This window comes from Taudactylus pleione, unplaced genomic scaffold (genome assembly GCF_031769625.1).
Source record: "Taudactylus pleione unplaced genomic scaffold, aTauple2 ptg000671l, whole genome shotgun sequence".
In the NCBI taxonomy this organism is placed as follows: domain Eukaryota; kingdom Metazoa; phylum Chordata; class Amphibia; order Anura; family Myobatrachidae; genus Taudactylus; species Taudactylus pleione.
In genome coordinates this window covers 2,076,146-2,094,168 of record NW_028285073.1, presented here as the reverse complement: position 1 = coordinate 2,094,168, position 18,023 = coordinate 2,076,146, and the positions used below count along the sequence as shown (strand labels likewise).

At 47.7% G+C, this 18,023-nt stretch overlaps 1 protein-coding gene across 2 annotated transcripts in view; it reads left to right on the top strand.

Moving 5' to 3' along the window:
• The window catches only part of SMARCAL1 (SNF2 related chromatin remodeling annealing helicase 1), a 106,312-nt gene that overhangs the window by 48,186 nt on the left and 40,103 nt on the right, over positions 1–18,023 (top strand). For both annotated transcript variants that reach the window (XM_088455778.1, XM_088455779.1), the window contains exons 8-11: positions 2–160; positions 11,597–11,662; positions 14,043–14,183; positions 14,270–14,488. In XM_088455778.1, coding sequence (XP_088311904.1) covers positions 2–160; positions 11,597–11,662; positions 14,043–14,183; positions 14,270–14,488 — 585 coding nt within the window. The remainder of the gene's footprint in view (position 1; positions 161–11,596; positions 11,663–14,042; positions 14,184–14,269; positions 14,489–18,023) is intronic.

Genomic DNA, 18,023 nt, shown 5'->3' with positions numbered 1-18,023 from the left:
GGCTTTCCATAGATGGCTGCCCTCTGTGAATCCTGATAGTGTCAATGTCATAGTGACAGGACGCGACAGCCAGTCCTCCAGCCTCATCAACATTGTCAGCTTTGACCTGCTTGGGAAGATGGACAAACACATCACAACAAGTTTTAAAGTCATCATTATAGTAAGTATAAACAATATGTATAACTTTGCGCTTCAAGACAGGATGTAGCTAGACCTTCAAAAATAGAGGTCACTGTCTCTATGTATACAAGAATAAAACTCACACCTAAATTCCAGCGCTACCTTCTAGGTTATCGTCCTCAGGTCTTTTTATAGAAAATTAATATATCATCATCACTTCCATGTTCTTGTAACTCGATAATTTCACGTAAATAAAACTATGTAGATCTTCTCTTATTCCCTACAAAGGCCTCCAAAAGATATGGATAGATTTTTGGGTCGGCGCTTGCTTTATTTATAAGGTCTGTGTAATTTGCACAGGTGCTGCAGATCCCAAAGTTGGACTACCCAAGTCTAACTATGACAAATGGCAAAAAGGAATGACACGTGTGAATTCACATACGTGTCAATGGTGGGACTGCGCTCCGAACAAATGATGTATAAATAAACCCATGTAGCAATGACTGAGTCTAAGGAGTGATTGAATTTATCATAGACTATTTTATTGGTTGATTCTACTAAATAATGGCAATAATGAATGCTGCTGATTACAAATATCATGTAAGATATATAGAGAGGGAGGGTGGTAATGAAATGAACATGGATACAGAAATAAATTCTGCTGGTAAAGGGTCAGTAATATGATACCAGACACTAACTGGCAAACAGGTGAGAGAAGGGTGCAGAGGGAGGGCGTCCCACACCCCACTGCACTTCAAATCCAAAAATAATATAACCAAAAAATAATAATAAAATATAGAAAGTCAGAGTCTGGAAGAAAGTCAAATCTTACTGATGAGTGCGGTCAGACCCAAGTGGTCTGTGATCCGTCTCTTGAATTAAATAAAGTAAATAAAAGTCCCGGTGAGGCCTCACCTTCTGATGAATGTAGACGTTTCTTTCGGTCCTGTCTTCGTTCTGCCTCTTGGAGTCCCGGCTTCCTCTCTGTCTCCGCCGCTGTAGTGCTAACAGTTGCAGGCTTGGTCCCCACAGAGTCCGTACGCCGAAATCCCGTGCAGCGCCGCGATCTCGCGAGAGGTCGCGGGCTGTGCGGGAAGCTGACGGCCCCGGACTGCTGTGCGCTCAACTCACCCAATTCGAGGTGAGTCTAGTATCAGTATACCTACTGCACACAATCATGCCAATGTAATTTTATCTATATGTTAGATCCTATCAACACATTCCAACATACAACGGAGTATGTACCATATTTTTCAGAGTACAATTATCATTTATTATCATAAGTACAGATTCAACCGATTTCCGCTTTATAACCACCTTGTTGTTCTTTTCATTTGTTTAACAATATGGTTGCAGGTGTCAACTAATAACATGTGTTAGTGTCTAATATGACAAATACATTGTGCATCTCCGTCTGTTTCCCGATCCATGGCTCCAAGCATGTATTTTTCACACATTTCCCAAGGCTAATTATGCCTTCGTTACCAGGACAAGTAACTATGGCAACAGGTGTTTAATGTGACGTTGGCCCACATCAGAGACCAAGCCCCACCCAACACACTTTATATTCCACCCCCACAATGGCGTCACCATCACTCCCTAAGGAAGGCTGTTTCAGCCGACACGCGTAGGAGTACGAAGGAATCGAAGGAACACTACACATTTCTGCCATCAACGAGACCCACGGCCCTCCCCTCTACCCGCCTACATCTATTGACCTGGGGTCCTCACTTGTGTTATGCCTTAGGGCCATTTTATATTTTGCCTCCTATACACTGCGCTAGTAGTGGGGTAGGGATATAATTATTTAGTTAGTCTACGCAAGGGAGGGGGAGGGTTTTGTTTAGTTTAGGGATGAAGTATGCCATAGTTCAGGATGGTATACAGGGTGGGGGGTGGGTGCTGAGTGTAAATTGTTGGGAGGTTTTTGTGCTGTTTTGGTTTTGTGTCCTTCAGAATTGGTATTTGTACTGTTTGAGGACTGGACGACTGGCCTCTCCATTACATAAGCATTATAAAATTTTAAGATGGCATCACTAAATGTTAATTTTTTATTTTGGAATGTTAGAGGGTTAAACGACAAAATAAAGCGATCCCTGGTCATTAGGCAGATTAAGCAATATGCAGCGGATGTTATTTGTCTACTGGAGACACACTTAGTTGGAGGACGACTGATGTCATTAAAGAAACCTTGGGTGGGCTGGGCGTACCACCCAACGCACACATCAATGTCCAGAGGGGTCTCGATTCTGGTACGTAAGACAGTTCCCTTTGTATTAGATAAGATACAAACCGATGTGGGGGGTAGATATATATTTTTTTAAATGCAGAATACACTCTTTGTCACTATTGCTCCTGGCAATCTATATCCCTCCCCTGTATTCACACAAAATTCTTAAAAAGGCGGCTGAGTTTATAGCTATGTTCCCAGGATTACCGATTGTATGTGCCGGTGACTTCAACAACGTAATGAATTTGTCACTAGACAGACATGTTGGCACAGGTCAGACCGGTAGTGACCGGGGGACTGGATTTGCGACCATGGTGAAAGAGATGGGCTTACTAGATGCATGGAGACTTAGGCATCCACACAAGAGGCAATACTCATATTTCTCCTCTACTCACAGATAATTTTCTAGAATTGACTTGGCCCTAGTAACACCAAACATTATGCCCCGTATACAAAAGATCCACTATCAAACTAGAGGCATCTCTGATCACTCCCCTACTTCACTGAACATTGATTTAGAAGGCCACAGAGGGCAATCTTTCTGGAAGCTAAATCCGTTTTGGTTGACACGAATGGTGCTGGTCTCGAACTGGAAGCTGCATGGTCAGAATTCTTTTATTTAAATAGTGAACAGTTTTTTCGACCCAGTTTGTGGGATACTTTTAAGGCATTCCTTAGGGGTACGTTGATACAGAGGGTGGCCGGTCTTAAATCGTTCTATAAAAAACAGGAGCTTGAATTGGAGACAAGGTGTAGAACGCTGGAGCTGACATACCTTTCTGATAATACCGAATCTAACAGGCAGGATTGGGTAGATGCGCTAAAGGCATGGACAGAATGCTTGGAGGATAAAGCAAACTTTAAACTACTATTCTCTTCCCACCTCCAATATGCCTCAGGGGATAGACCCGGATCATATTTGGCCAATTTAGCTAGAGGCGAGCGATCATCTATAAATGTAGCCCAAATTATTGACCATGATGGAGTGGTATATAATGAGATACCCGATATTGCCAAAGAATTTGCGAAATACTGCCGTCAACTGTATAGTTCTCGTTTGAACGATGGGGTACAGGATATTCGTAAATACTTGGCGGATATATCTCTTCCAAGACTAAGTCCAGAAGGCCGTGATCTTTTAGACTCCCCCATAACTATAGAGGAGATTGAGTTGGCCATTAATTCCTTCCCCACCGGAAAAGCTCCAGGGGTGGATGGGATCCCTCTCGAGTTGTATAAGAAACACAAAGCCTTTTATTTACCCTGCCTACTTAAACTTTTTAATCAAATATACGAATATAACAAGCTCACGGACTCTATGTCCGAAGCTCTTATAATTGTTTTACCCAAACCTGGTAAGGATGCCTCGCGTACCGATTCGTACAGGCCCATATCATTACTACCCACTGATGTAAAGATAATAGCAAAAATTCTAACTACGAGAATTAACCAAGTTATACTGCAACTGGTTCATCCAGATCAAACGGGCTTTATGCCTGGCAAATCAACTGCCATTAACCTCAGACACCTGTTTACCCATTTGCAAATGCCCCAAGATGATGACTCAACATCTGTCATAATGTCTCTTGATGCCGCTAAGGCATTTGACTCAGTGGAGTGAGAATATTTATGGGAAACACTGGAGGGATTTGGAATTGGTCCGGGATATATAAAATGGGTTAAATTGCTATACTCAGCTCCAGTGGCAAGAGTTGCGGTTAATGGATTTGTCTCCTCCCAGTTTCCACTATTCCGCGGTACTAGGCAAGGCTGCCCCCTGTCCCCTATCTTGTTCGCCCTTGCCATTGAACCCTTGGCGTGCAAGATTAGAGCCTGCCCTCATATCTTAGGACTTACCGTGGGAACTAAAGTAGATAAGATTGCGTTATACGCAGATGATATTTTATTGTTCATTTCAAAATATGCGGCTTCCGTGCCGCATGTTTTAAGTACTATTGATACATTCGGTAGATACTACGGTTTACGGGTAAACTGGGATAAATCCAGCGTACTTCCATTTGTAATCCTGGCCCAGTTGATCCACTGTTACGTTTCTCGCTACACTGGGTAGATTCTTTTAAATACCTTGGGATCTGGATTTACAAAGATCCCTCGCGGTATCTGCCCCTTAACATCAACCCCCAATTGGAATTTATTAAAACTCGAATATCTGTTTGGGGCAAATTACCACTCACTATGACAGGCCAGGTTAACATTGTTAAAATGGTCTTGCAACCTAAACTACTGTATGTTTTACACCATTCCCCAATATATATTCCACAGCGAATATTTAAACAGATTGATGGCTTGCTTTCTTCTTTAATTTGGTCTAGTGGGAGAGTTCGAATCAAAACGGACACATTGACTAGACGTAGAGAGTCAGGCGGTCTGGCATTGCCCTCATTCAAATTATACTATTATGCTACTCAACTGGCACATTTATGGGAATGGTTCCAAGTATTGCAGGCAGATTCAATTATTAAAAATATTATGACTGGGAGCGGCACGGGTTTGTCTCCAGTTCAACTGCTCCTTACCGATAGTTTGATAATTGTTAGAATCCCCCTGGTTAAACAAGCTGTAATGATCTGGAGATTGGCCTCGCGGATTTTAAAGGCGGAAGGATTAGATCCAGACACCCTGTTAGCTCACACAAGGATGCTTACTGAGCTCTCTGAGTTGCAAGTTGGAGAAGTATGGGGAAAATGGGGAGTGACATCTATTGGGCAACTATATCGAGAAGGGTATCTGAAATCTTTTCAGCAAATTCAAGATGAGTTTAAAGTCCCTGTGGAGTACTTTTATAGATTCCTTCAACTCAGGCATGCCCTTAATGCTCAATTCGGAGGGGCTTCAATACTTCTCCGCGACTCACCGCTTAAAATAATGATGGTCCATAGGTTCTAGATGCCAGATTTCTGTTTTATATAACAAATTATTAGATGGGCACCATGACTCGGATCTACCACACATTAGACAAAAATGGGTAGACGATGTTGGTGCGCTCTCGGACGGGGCATGGCAAACGGCCATGGCCAGTCCGCGCGGTGCCACAGTATCTGCTCGATTTCAACAGATACAATTGTTTATGCTTCACAGAGTATATATGACACCTACTAGGTTATACGCAATTGGAGGTAGGGCAAACGCGAAATGTCCCAAATGTAACTCAACAGAGGGAAATTTTTGGCACCTTATATGGCAATGTCCAAAGATAAATACCTTTTGGCAAGAAGTATGCCGCATTATATCAGATACGGGTGTACCACGGGACATCCTCACTCCGGTATCCTGTGTTCTGGCTAACATTGAGGATGACTCTATTGGGAAGTACCCTAAAATATTTGTAAACAATATGTGCATGCTCGCTAAAGTGTGTATAGCGAGGGAATGGATGGCACCTTGTGGCCCGAACATTAATACATGGCTATCGTTGGTAAACAAAGTAGCTACACACGAAAAATATGTATATATAGCCAGGAAATCAGAAAAGAAATACTCTAAAATATGGTCTAGCTGGCTTGAATCGTCATATGCTCACCGTGCCAATTAAAGGTCTGTCAGTGATTAGGGATTGCTTACTGAGTCCTGATGATAATTGTTAAATGCCTGATATAACAATTTTTCCTGTGTATGATGTTTAACTGAGATTCAAACGACATATGTATTTGTGACCTGTTTGATCGAAATTAACTGTAAATTACCATGTTTGATCCTCTTCTAAATTGTTCTCATTTTATATATATATTTTTTTAATTGGTGTTAAACTATAACAAAATATGAGACCACGTCCTTGTCCTCTTTGATAAAGGATATATACATTTATTGTGAATCCACAAATGTCAATATATTGTTTTTACAACAATTCAGCACGGTTTTTCTTTTTTCAACTATGTTTGTAATTGTTTATAAAAAAATCAATAAAAACTTATTGAAATTAAAAAAAAATATATCACTAATAGATGAGGCTGTATCACTAATAGAGGAGTCTATATTATAGTAAGTATCACTAATAGATGAGGCCAGGGCCGGATTGAGGTAACTTCAGAGCCTTGGCGCACTTCTGTCATCAGCCCGAGCGGCAAGAGCAGCGCAGAGTCTGTGATGGGGTTTGTGCTGCTGTGACCTCTCTGCCAATCCGCTCACTGGCCGCTGCTGCTGAGGACGGGGCAGGGGACAGGTTCAACAAACTGCTGAACCATGGAGGAGAACTGGAGCGCAGGCAGCGAAATGCTGTTCTGCCCTCCATTAATGTACTCTTTGGGATGACTGTGTGGGGGCCCAGGGACGACCGCCCCTGTAGCCCCCCTATAATTCAGCCCTGGATGAGGCTGTATAATAGTATCACTGTTAGAAGAGTCTGTATTATAGTAAGTATCACTACTGAGGCTGTATAATATCACTAATTTACAGGCTGTGTAATAGCAAGTACCACTAAGAAGACTATAATACAGCTTTTATACCTAAATTCCGGGTCTGACCCGGAGGTTGGAACAAGGGCCCTGATTCAGACCCACTCGCGAGCGGCTGTCTGCTCGCAAGTGGGTCGATGGTCTGCACTGCGCATGCGCACGAAGGAGGGAGCTCCGTCGTGCGCATGCGCGAGACGCGACGAGCGAAGGACTTTCCTTCGCTCGTAGTGTCTGATCAAAGGGGGCGTGCTGTCGATGTTGATTGACAGCACGCCCCCTTTGGTGGGCGTGCCTGCCAGATGGAGGCGTTCACTAGTGATGTCAGTGGGAGTGATTTTGGCTCTGATAGAGCCAAAATCAGTCCTGGCCTTGCGGTTGAGAAACTCGACCGCAGGCTTCTGCTCGCAGTGGCGATGGTCAAGACCATCGCGACCATCATCCTGCACGCTCGTATATGCTGTGGGTGGTGACCCACAGCTATACGAGCGTCCAGGAGCACGCTCCATATTTATGGAGGTGGGCCCTGATTCAGAGCGAGCGCTCTGGTCAGAGCGTCCAGCTCTGAATCAGGGCCAAGGTTCCAAACCGGATCTGACCCGGAATTTAGCCGGCGCCGACCCATGATATTCCCAAGTCAGCGCTGTTCACACCTGGAGCCGGGTCTGCGGTAACCCGGCTTTTCCGCCGTTTAAGTGGACGCTTGGAGATGACATCATCTCCAAGCGCCACTGAAGCCGACCAATCGGCAGGCATGCGGCACGATCCAGGTCATCGTGACCCGGATCGCTCCGTTTACACTGCAGAGTTTCTGCAGCGGGTTCCATAGGGTATCCACAGGATACCTTGGGGGTATAGGCATGGCTACGTCCATCGGGCACCACACAGTTAAATCTTTCATCCAAGGATGCACCGGGGCCCCCTCTCCTATACCCCGCCCCCAGGCCAAGGCATCTTCAGTTTCAGTAGGTGCCCGGCCGGAGTCGGGTCACTGCACAGGGAGACTATCTTGCACAGCCCCTGAAGATCTTCAAGAGTGGTCAGCACGGACAGTCCAGCGGACATCCGTGCTGCCGCTCTGACACCCCCGCCGGCGACGACCACCGGTACTGATCCAGGGACTCAGCAGGCGCTTGGGGCTTCCAGCTAGCAGGAACCCCCGGGGAGCCCTATCCTCAACCTCAAATCCCTGAACAAGTTCTAAGGGTCCCTCGGTTCCGGAGGGAGACTCTGGGTTCCATTATATTAGCTATGGAACCTGGGGATTTTAGGGTGTCTCTGGATATTCAGGATGCCTACCTGCATATCCCTATTGCCCGTGCTCATCAACGTTTCCTCAGATTTTCTGTACTAGACCACCATTGCCAGTTTCAAGCGCTGCCGTTTGGCCTCTATACGGCACCGCGGGTATTTACCAAGGTAATGGCGGCCCACCTGCGGCTACAGGGGGTTCGCCTGCTTACCCTATCTGGACGACCTTCTACTGTTAGCAGGGTCTCCAGAGGTACTCTGCAGCCATCTGCAACTGATATTTTCAGTGTTGCAGACCCACGTCTGGCTGATAAATTGGAAGAAGTCCTCCCTAACTGCATCCCAGAGGATGATCCGTCTGGGTGCACTGTTGGACTCTCAACAGCAGTGGATCTTCTTGACGGTAGAGAAGATCTCTGTGTTACAGACAAGGATACGCACTTGTCTCCAGGGTCGCCGAGTGTCCATTCACTCAGTGATCCGATTACTGGGGTCCGTTGTGTCGACATTCGACATGGTGGTGTATGCCCAATTTCATTCCAGACCTCTGCAGAGGTTGATTCTCTCCAGGAGGGATGGATTACCCCATCGGATAAAGACACAGACGGTGGGCTTTGTCCGGAGGTGCGACTGTCTCTAACTTGGTGGTTACAGATGTCTTGTCTCGACAGGGGACGCACGTTTTTGGGATCCCGGACTGGGTCCTCCTCACGACGGATGTCTGTCTTCGGGGCTGTGGCACTGTGACAGGTCCACACGTCTTTCAGGGACGGTGGAAGTCAGTGGAGTCTGCCTTCCTGATCAATATATTGGAACTTTGGGCGGTGTTCAGAGCACTGCAACAATCAAGACTATTTCTGCACGGAAAGCCCATGCAAATTCAGTCAGACAACGCCACCACGATGGCTTACATTAACCGTCAAGGAGGAACTCGAAGTCAGGCAGCCCTGCAAGAGATATCCCGCATTCTGACTTGGGCGGAAGGCAATCTCCCAACCATCTCGGCAGTGTTCATCCCAGGAAGTCCTCAACTGGGAAGCTGACTTCCTCAACCGGCACGATGTACATTCAGGGAATTGGTCCCTTCACCAGGAGGTATTTCAGATCCTAGTGGACAAGTGGGGCCTTCCAGAAACAGACCGCACGGCCTCCAGACACAACCGCAAGCTGCTAGTGTATGGGTCCAGAACAAGAGACGCAGAGGCTCTCCTGGTAGACGCTCTGTCGGTACAGTGGACCTTCCAGTTTGCGTACCTGTTTTCTCCGTTCTCCCTTCTTCCTCGAGTACTTCGAAAGTTCAGGCAAGAAGGGGGTATGATCCTGCGGGTGGCTCCAGCACGGCCCAAACGTCACTGGTACTCAGATCATTGGAGTCTCTCCATCGACACTCCGTTGCTGTTGCCTCGACATCCGGACCTGTTGTCTCGTCTATCTTTGACAGCATGGCTCTCGAGACATCCCTCCTAAGGACTAAGAGGCTCCCCAGCTCTGTGGTGAACACCATGCTCAGAGCTCGGAAACCCGCTTCTGACAGGATTTACCACGGGGTGTGGCATACCTACTTCGAATGCTGCCGCCCCAGGGGGTATGATCTTCATGTATTTCGGATATTCAGGGCTCTGGCTTTCCTACAGGTAGGCTTAGAAAGGGTCTCTGCCTCGCCTCCTTAAGGTGCATGTTTCTGCACTCAGTGTGGTTTCAGTGTAGGATTCCTCTGCTTCCTGATATCTGCACCTTTATGCAAGGTGTCCTTCGCATTCAGCCTCCCTTTGTCCCTCCAGTGGCTCCTTGGGATTTGGCTGTGGTCCTTAGGGCTCTCCAAGGACCTCCATTTGAACCCCTTGCCTCAGTAGACTTCAAATGGCTTACAGCGAAGACTGTATTTCTTCTAGCTATTGCTTCAGCTAGAAGGATGTCAGATTTCGGGGTCTCTTGTCGCCCTTCCTTTTCTGATTTTTCACAGGAATAGGGCGGTTCTTAGGACTCGCCTTGGTTTCCTTCCTAAGGTGGTATCTAGTTTCCACATTAATGAGGAAATTATAATACCGGTCTTTAACTCACCAGACCTTTCAGCAGGTGAGGCCTCATTGGATGTGGTACTTGCTCTCCATATTTACGTGGGCCGCACCAGTTCCCTTCGGAACTCGGAATCCTTGTTTGTCCTCTACGGTGTCCATAAGAAGGGAGGACCTGCCAACAAGCAGATGTTGGCGAGGTGGATTCGCATGGCGATCTCTGAGGCTTAAATTCATGAGGGCATTCTAGTACCGCCCTCTGTTGCTGCTCATTCTAATCGCTGTGGGTCCTTCGTGGGCAGCTCGCCGTGGCGCCTCGGCTGTTCAGCTTCGTAAGGTGCCACGTGGTTCTCTTTCCATACCTTTTGTCAGGTATTACGCTTTTGATAACTTTGCCTCTCAGGATGCTTCCTTCGGGCGACGGATTCTCCTTTCTGCACAGGAGCGTCCCCGCCCTTGAGGGTACTACTTTGGGACATCCCAAGGTATCCTGTGGAACCCTATGGACCTCGCAGAAATAGAGATAACAAAGGTAAGTTCTTACCATATTTCTTATTTTCACGGGTTATTCCCGTGTAAAACCCTGCAAGTTACCTGGGTTGGATTGCCGGGTCATTTCACCCAGGACTCCAAACCAGTCCCCTTTTACACCAAGGAGCTTTCCGGGTGAACCCTGTAATAACCCGGGTTTTAGCTCTGGTGTAAAAGGGGTATAATAGTAATTACCACTGAGAGGAGGAGACTGTATATTAGGTTGCACAAAAGGGAAATGTATTCTAGCATGTACCACTAAGAGTTTGATGTACATAGTAATACCCCTAAGAGAGGAGGCTGCATAATAAAACTGCAATGAGTTGACACTTTATAATAATACCACTAATAAAAGACTACAGATGTGTCTTCTTTTATCTTTTCCAATCACAATACAAACGTGCGTACGCAACGTACCATGCGAATAGCCGCGGCACGTGTGCACTACGCTATGCCATGCTGCGCTCTGCGTTCGCTCCATGCAATCCTATGGGGTCGCAGGTGCATACGCAGTGCGCTTATCCGCTCGAGGGTACGCGACTCGCGCCATGCATGGTACAAATTGCCGTGAATGCAGCAAAGATGCATAAGGACACAACTGTATGTCACAATACAAACAGAGGAACTGTGTAATAGTGATCTGTAGGTGCTGAATGGCAGCATATTGCTCAATATCTATTTTTAGGTTGTGTACTTTGCACCATCTGAACTATTGATGCATAAAGCCAATGAGGCACAGTGACGAGCACAACTTGCTGTTTCCTAGTCTACCTGGTCCCCTCTGTATAGTGCTACCTGACTGGTTATGTAACCTGTGAAGGAAATATACCTTCATTATAAGTTAGGGTAAATTTCTACCCTGATTCTATAAAGCAGCGCCCCCTCTTTTCTAGAAACATTTTGGAATATATGGTTAGTGTGCATTAATTTTTCAACAAAGCTTGTCATATACTAGATCCTTGTAATAAATGACACTTTACTACAGAGTGTTGGGAACTGTAGTTGTCTTCTAAAGGTAACTTGTTCCGTTGTCATTTAAGGATGAATCCCATTTTCTGAAGAATGTGAAGACTGCTCGGTGTAAATCTGCCATGCCTCTGCTCAAGGTATAAAATTATAACTTCATGGTTATAATGAATTTTGTGTTTACATATGACATTAGTGCATTTTCTTCTTTATAGATGTCTGTGTTAATATCAGAGCTTGATCTACCTTCTTCATACCCACTACTAAGTGCCAATAGAGCTGTGTGTAGAATATTTCCTGGTGTAAAACTTTTGGGATTTTTTTGTATGCTTAATAATCTGAATAAATCTGATTAAACATAAGATATGTGTGACCCTTTTGAAGTTCATTTATGGTCCTCCTGGAATAATGCATTTTTATTAAAATTTACAAAATTGGTAGTCTGTGCCTGAACATCCTAGCCAGTCATGTGACTCGGGTGCTATAATGTCACATTTTATCACAAGGTGACCCAGTTGCTTTGATGTCCCAGTGTGACCCAGGTGCTCTGACATAGTGATCATTTTAGGTCCAGCTCAAACCATAAAAAGGGCACCAACGAGCATGTCCGAAAAGGGATATGGCCACGAGAAAAGGGTGCGTGTCCTTAAAATGCACCCCCTTTTCATCTCTCTTGGGGGTGTGGCCAGCACTTACGAACATGCTGGGCTGCCCCCAGCTCTCCATTTACTCCGCCGGGCATCTGTTCACTGGCGTCGAGTGCTGCACCCGGCAGGCTGTTTCAGCAGGGCACAGCCATAAGGGCAGGACACGTTTTCCCGCTTTGAAATCGGGCAGGGCGCAGCACCCTGCTAAAACAGCCTAGCGGGAATGATATCACGCCTCAGTGTGGCCCTGGCGCCGTACTATCTGTGTGACCCAGGCGCTCTGGCGCCTCAGGGTGAGCCTGATGCTGTAATTTCATAATGTCAGACATTATCCATGCAATGAAAGGAAGAAGCCACAAGGGCAGGACACGTTTTCCCGCTTTGAAATCGGGCAGGGCGCAGCACCCTGCTGAAACAGCCTAGCGAGAATGATATCACACCTCAGTGTGGCCCTGGCGCCTCAGTGTGGCCCAGGCGCCGTACTATCTGTGTGACCCAGGCGCTCTGGCGCCTCAGGGTGAACCTGATGCTGTTATTTCATAATGTCAGGCATTATCCATGCAATGAAAGGAAGAAGCCACAAGGGCAGGACACGTTTTCCCGCTTTGAAATCGGGCAGGGTGCAGCGCCCTGCTAAAACAGCCTAGCGAGAATGATATCACGCCTCAGTGTGGCCCAGGCGCCATACTATCTGTGTGACCCAGGCGCTCTGGCGCCTCAGGGTGAGCCTGATGCTGTAATTTCATAATGTCAGGCATTATCCATGCAATGAAAGGAAACTTTCAGCTGATTTCTGCAAATGTAATACTACTTACAGTTTCATAAAACAGCCTAGGGCTGCGTATATGACACTTGATAAATAGTGTGTTGTAACAAAATATGGAACTGCAGCTGTAATATTAGACCATGTACTGAAAGAGTAGTAGATTCATATAAAGAGTCCTGGCAGTAATACATTTAAAATGCTTGCTATAAGCCACTAATAAGAGATGTTCAGTTCGGATCTGACTCTGGACCTCATTCAGAGCCGCTCGCAAAATGCAAGCGCTCGCTCTGAATGGGGGCAGCCGCTTCTATGTACAGAGCCGGCCTCCTGGCCGCTCGCTAGGCTGTGGGTGACCACCCACAGCTTTAGCGAGCGGCCAGGTTGATGGCCGCGATGGTCAAGACCATCGGGGCTTGCGATGAGACCCTTGTAGTAGGGTCTCGTCTACCGCAAGCCCCAGTGAGATTTCGGCTCTGTTAGAGCCGGAAGCTCACCACTGACATCATGAGTGATGTCAGTGGGGCCGCCCCCAAACGGCAGGCGTTCTGTTGGGAATGCCTCAGTTTATGTAGCCACCCCTCGCCCCGCCTACAAAACGTGGCGAGCTGTCGATCACCATCGACAGCTGCCCCTTTTGTAGTGAGTCCCGGAGCGAGAGAATTTCTCTCTCGCTCCGGGGCTTGCACACTTGCAGTGCGGCCGCTGCTCGTGCGCAGGGCCTCAACATCGACCCGCTTGCGAGCGCATAGGCGCTTGTGAGCGGGTCTGAATGAGACCCTCTGTTCTTTACACCAATTTATCGCAAGTGCTGATCTGAAATGAGGCAAAACATCATCTTTCATGGATATTTTGGACGTCCTGTGTGGAAAGATGATGATTTGCCTCATTTTCAGATCTAAGCAATCAGTCAAATCCAAACTGCTTAGCTCTACTAATAAGTCAAGATGGGTTTATTGACCTTTATCTGATGTCATCAGCCTAGGTTTTTAAATATGTATGTGTTCCACATTAAACGTACAAGCTTTGTGTTGCAGTTGTAGCATTAGTGTTTGTATTACTGCAGTGCTTGGAAAAGAATGTGAGTGACTTTATCTGTCTCCGGTGCAGAATGCAAAGAGAGTCATTTTACTGTCCGGCACTCCAGCCATGTCCAGGCCAGCGGAGCTGTACACACAGATCGCTGCTGTTAGACCCACATTCTTCCCTCGCTTCCATGAATTTGGAATCCGGTACTGTGATGCCAAACAAGTAAGCACTGTGTACCCATTAGATATTGCCTGTATTAGTGATCGGGATTGCAGTACATAGCAATCTAAATGGTCTCTTCGTGTCAGATGCCGTGGGGATGGGATTACTCTGGATCCTCTAACCTGAGTGAGCTCAAACTTCTACTGGAAGAGTCCATAATGATTAGAAGACTGAAGTCCGATGTTCTGTCCCAGCTGCCGGCCAAACAGCGCAAAATGGTCGTCATTGCCGCTGAAGGCATCAACTCGAAAACCAAAGCAGCACTTGCAGCGGCTGCTAAGGAAATGGCACAAGGCTTCAAGAGCGTGAGTTTATTAGATTTTTGGTTTTATGATCCATTACAATCATTATTAGAGTCATGCGTATATGATATGATTTGGGGCATTTAAATGATCTTTAATTTGTTGTATCAGAATTTCTCTTAATAGCTCATTTAAAACGCTGTTGCTGTGTCTATATTAGTCTTTAACCCCAGTAAAATTACTATTATAGTTTATTATTTTTATTATTATTATTATTAATAATAATATTACTGTTTCTACTTCAGGGTCCATAGGGGTCCACAGGGTTGACCTTGGGGTATAGCTGGATCTGGATCCACGGGCACCACGCAGTTAAAGCTTTTGCTGCTCCCAGGATGCACTTGGGTCCATCCTCCTCTATACCCCGCCCCCAAGCCACAGGCACCTCAGTTTTAGTTGGTGCCTGGCCGGAGTCGGGTCACCCTTGCGCAGTAGGGCTGCAGGAGCAGCCCCTAAGCTTATTTTTTAAAGAAGAAAAGTTGTATTTATTTTTCACTTTTCAGAGCGGCAGCATCAGACTGTCCTTTAGGACATCCATGCTGCCGCTACTACACCCCGATGGCGCTGCAACGCCAGTACAGATCTGGGGATCGCGGTGGGACAGCAGAGTCTGTACTAGCCGGGCTCTGGGGACTCCCATGACTGCTGCTGGAAGCGCCGGGGAACAGGTAAGCTGTGGGTCGCCGCGTGCGGTGGCCCACGGGTATATGCAGACTTTAGCCTCCGGTCTCTGGGGACAGACCGGAGGCGCTAGCAGCGGCGGCGGCGGGCTGCCCCTCAGTAGAGGCATACCCTGCGTGACCGCTAGACCACCAGGGTGACATGCCGGCAGCGGGAACCAGCAACCCTGGGGTTAATTACTAGCCAGGGGAGGCAGCCTTCCCTGTCTAGCGGCTCCTCCCCTCAGCTCAGTGCGCCTTTTCTCAAGTGTACTGGCATCGCTGAGCCGCTCTCGTTGTGGCCACTCCTCCTCTGAGGTCTCCGGCGACCATCTTCTACTGGCAGCAGCGCAGATCTCCCAGGTGGCGCGTGGACCAGTCCCTCTGTGTACCTCTCCCCTGCTAAAGGACAGTGGGGGTCATTCAGACCCGCTCGTGAGCGGCAGTACGCTCGCAAGCGGGTCGATGTTCCCCCACTGCGCATGCGCACGAAGGATGGAGCTCCGTCGTGTGCATGCGCGAGACCCGGCGAGCGACGGGCTCTCCATCGCTCCAGGTCTTGCACCAAAGGGGGCGTACTGTCGATGTTGATTGACAGCACGCCCCCTTTGGTGGGCGTGCCGGGGGCGTGCCTGCCAGACGGAGGCGTTCCCATGGGAATGCCTACCGTCTCAAGCCGGCCCCACTGACATCACTAGTGATGTCAGTGGGAGTGATTTTGGCTCTGATATAGCCAAAATCACTCCAGGGCTTGCGGCAGCGAAACCCTACCGCAGGGTCTCCGTCGCAAGCCCGATGGTCGCGATGGTCAAGACCATCGCGACCATCATCATGGACGCTCGCTATAGCTGTGGGTGGTAACTCACAGCTATGCGAGCGTCCATGAGGACGCTCCAAAAAAAGGTAGGAGGGCCCTGATTCAGAGCGAGCGCTCTGGTCAGAGCGTTCAGCTCTGAATCGGGCCCAGTGTACACTGCACTATAGCCCTCCCAGACACTGAATCTGGGCGGTTGATTGTAGTGAAAGGTGCAGTGAGTATTGACTTTTCTGCATGGTATGTGACTTTTGCTAGTGCTGCCTGTCTGTGCTAATTTTTCTACTTACTGTCAGCTTATACGTATCCTTTCCTTCTCCTACGGCCCGGCAGGTGTGTGGGGGAAGGGCGTTTTCTGTGGACCTCAAGTATATATATATCACGTATTTGTGAGGTCTGTCACATACAGTTGTGTGTTACACAGTACCATATTGTGGGCTGTTGTGTTGCATACTTGTGAGTGCGCAGGTGTTAAACACCATACTTCTCTATTGTGATAGATATATATATATATATATATATACACACATATATTAAATATATATATTCTGTCATGTCTGATGAGGAGATTGAGCCCTCTGTGGCTCCTGTATTGTTCTCCTGCAGACGCTGTTCTGCGGGAGTGGAGCGGGAGGATTTATCTCAGGATGGTCTGTGCGGGCGGTGCCAGCTATTGCCTGGTCCCTCTCAACCCCCTACGTCGTAGGACCCTCCTTGGGCGATGTTTTCACAGGTGCTGGTGTCAATAGTGGACCGTCTAGTGGTCCCGACTGCTGTCCCTACTAGGGTGTTGCCCCAGCTGACCATCCCCCATTCCCGGGTATTCCGCAGCTATTGCAGTCTCCCCGTGTCTCAGACTGTTGGTCAGTATACAGGGTTGCCTATGTATGTTCAGTCTACCCCAGTGACGCAGCAGTCTGTGGTGCCTCTTCAGGGTTTTCCTCAGGCGGCTCCTAGACCCTGGGTGGATGTACTCTCCAACTCTGTCCAGAGTTTGGCGGCCTCATCTTCGGCTTTTCAGTCGATGTTACAGGGTGACATGCCTTCAAAGGCGTCTAAGCGTCCAGTGCTGGCTGCGCATTTAACGGACACTGATGTGTCTTCAGATGATGAGGAGGTACATGTGGACTCTGACGCCATGGCTCAAGATGTAGAGACTAAGTCCTCCATTAATGTGCCGGCATTGGTTAGGGTGGTGCTGGCCATCCTGCACATAGAGGATGATGCACCGGCCCCTTGGTCAAAGTATCCTAATTTTAAGGACGCTAAGGTGACTTCGACGGTTTTTCCCCTGTCTGACCAGTTGACGGATCATATGGCGGGGACCTTTCAGATGCCCAGTAAGAGATTCCAGCCACAAAAATGGCTGGCATCCAATTATCCATTTCCTGAGACTCATTGCAGGAAATGGGAAACCCCACCGGCGGTGGATTCCCGTGTCACCCGCTTAATCAAAAGCGCTACATTGCCCTTACCGTCTATCTCCTCCCTCAAGGATCCCACGGACAGGAAGGTGGAGACTTGTTTAAAGTCTATCTACTCTCTTTCAGGGGCAGTGGCCCATCCCTCTATGGCCATCTTCTGGATGGCTAAGGCCATTGAGAGCTGGGCCAATGCTTTAAAGGATACCTTTCCAGACGATGCTCCGGATGTCCAGAGAGCATTAATTGGACAGATGAGAGATGCAGCGTCCTATATTGGGGAAGCGTCATTAGATGCAAGCCTGCTGGCCTCTAGAGTTTCGGCGGCAGCAGTGTCTGCTCGTCGGTCTTTGTGGCTGAGATCCTGGAGAGAAGATGCAGATTGTAAGAAGGGCCTGGAGGCCTTACCCTTTAATGGGGAGTTATTTGGTACAGATTTGGACAAAATAGTGGATACTCTGGATAAATCCAAGTCAGCTTTCCTCCCTTCGACTACATCGCATCCTAAGTTCAGGAGCTTTGCCTTTCGGTCCTTTCGGGTTCAGGGTAAGGCCAAAGGTCAGTCCTTCCCGAGGCAGTCGGCGACCAAGGCTGCCTCTAAGCCCAAGAAGCAGGCCTGGAGTGTCAGGCGCCCTTCTTCCAAG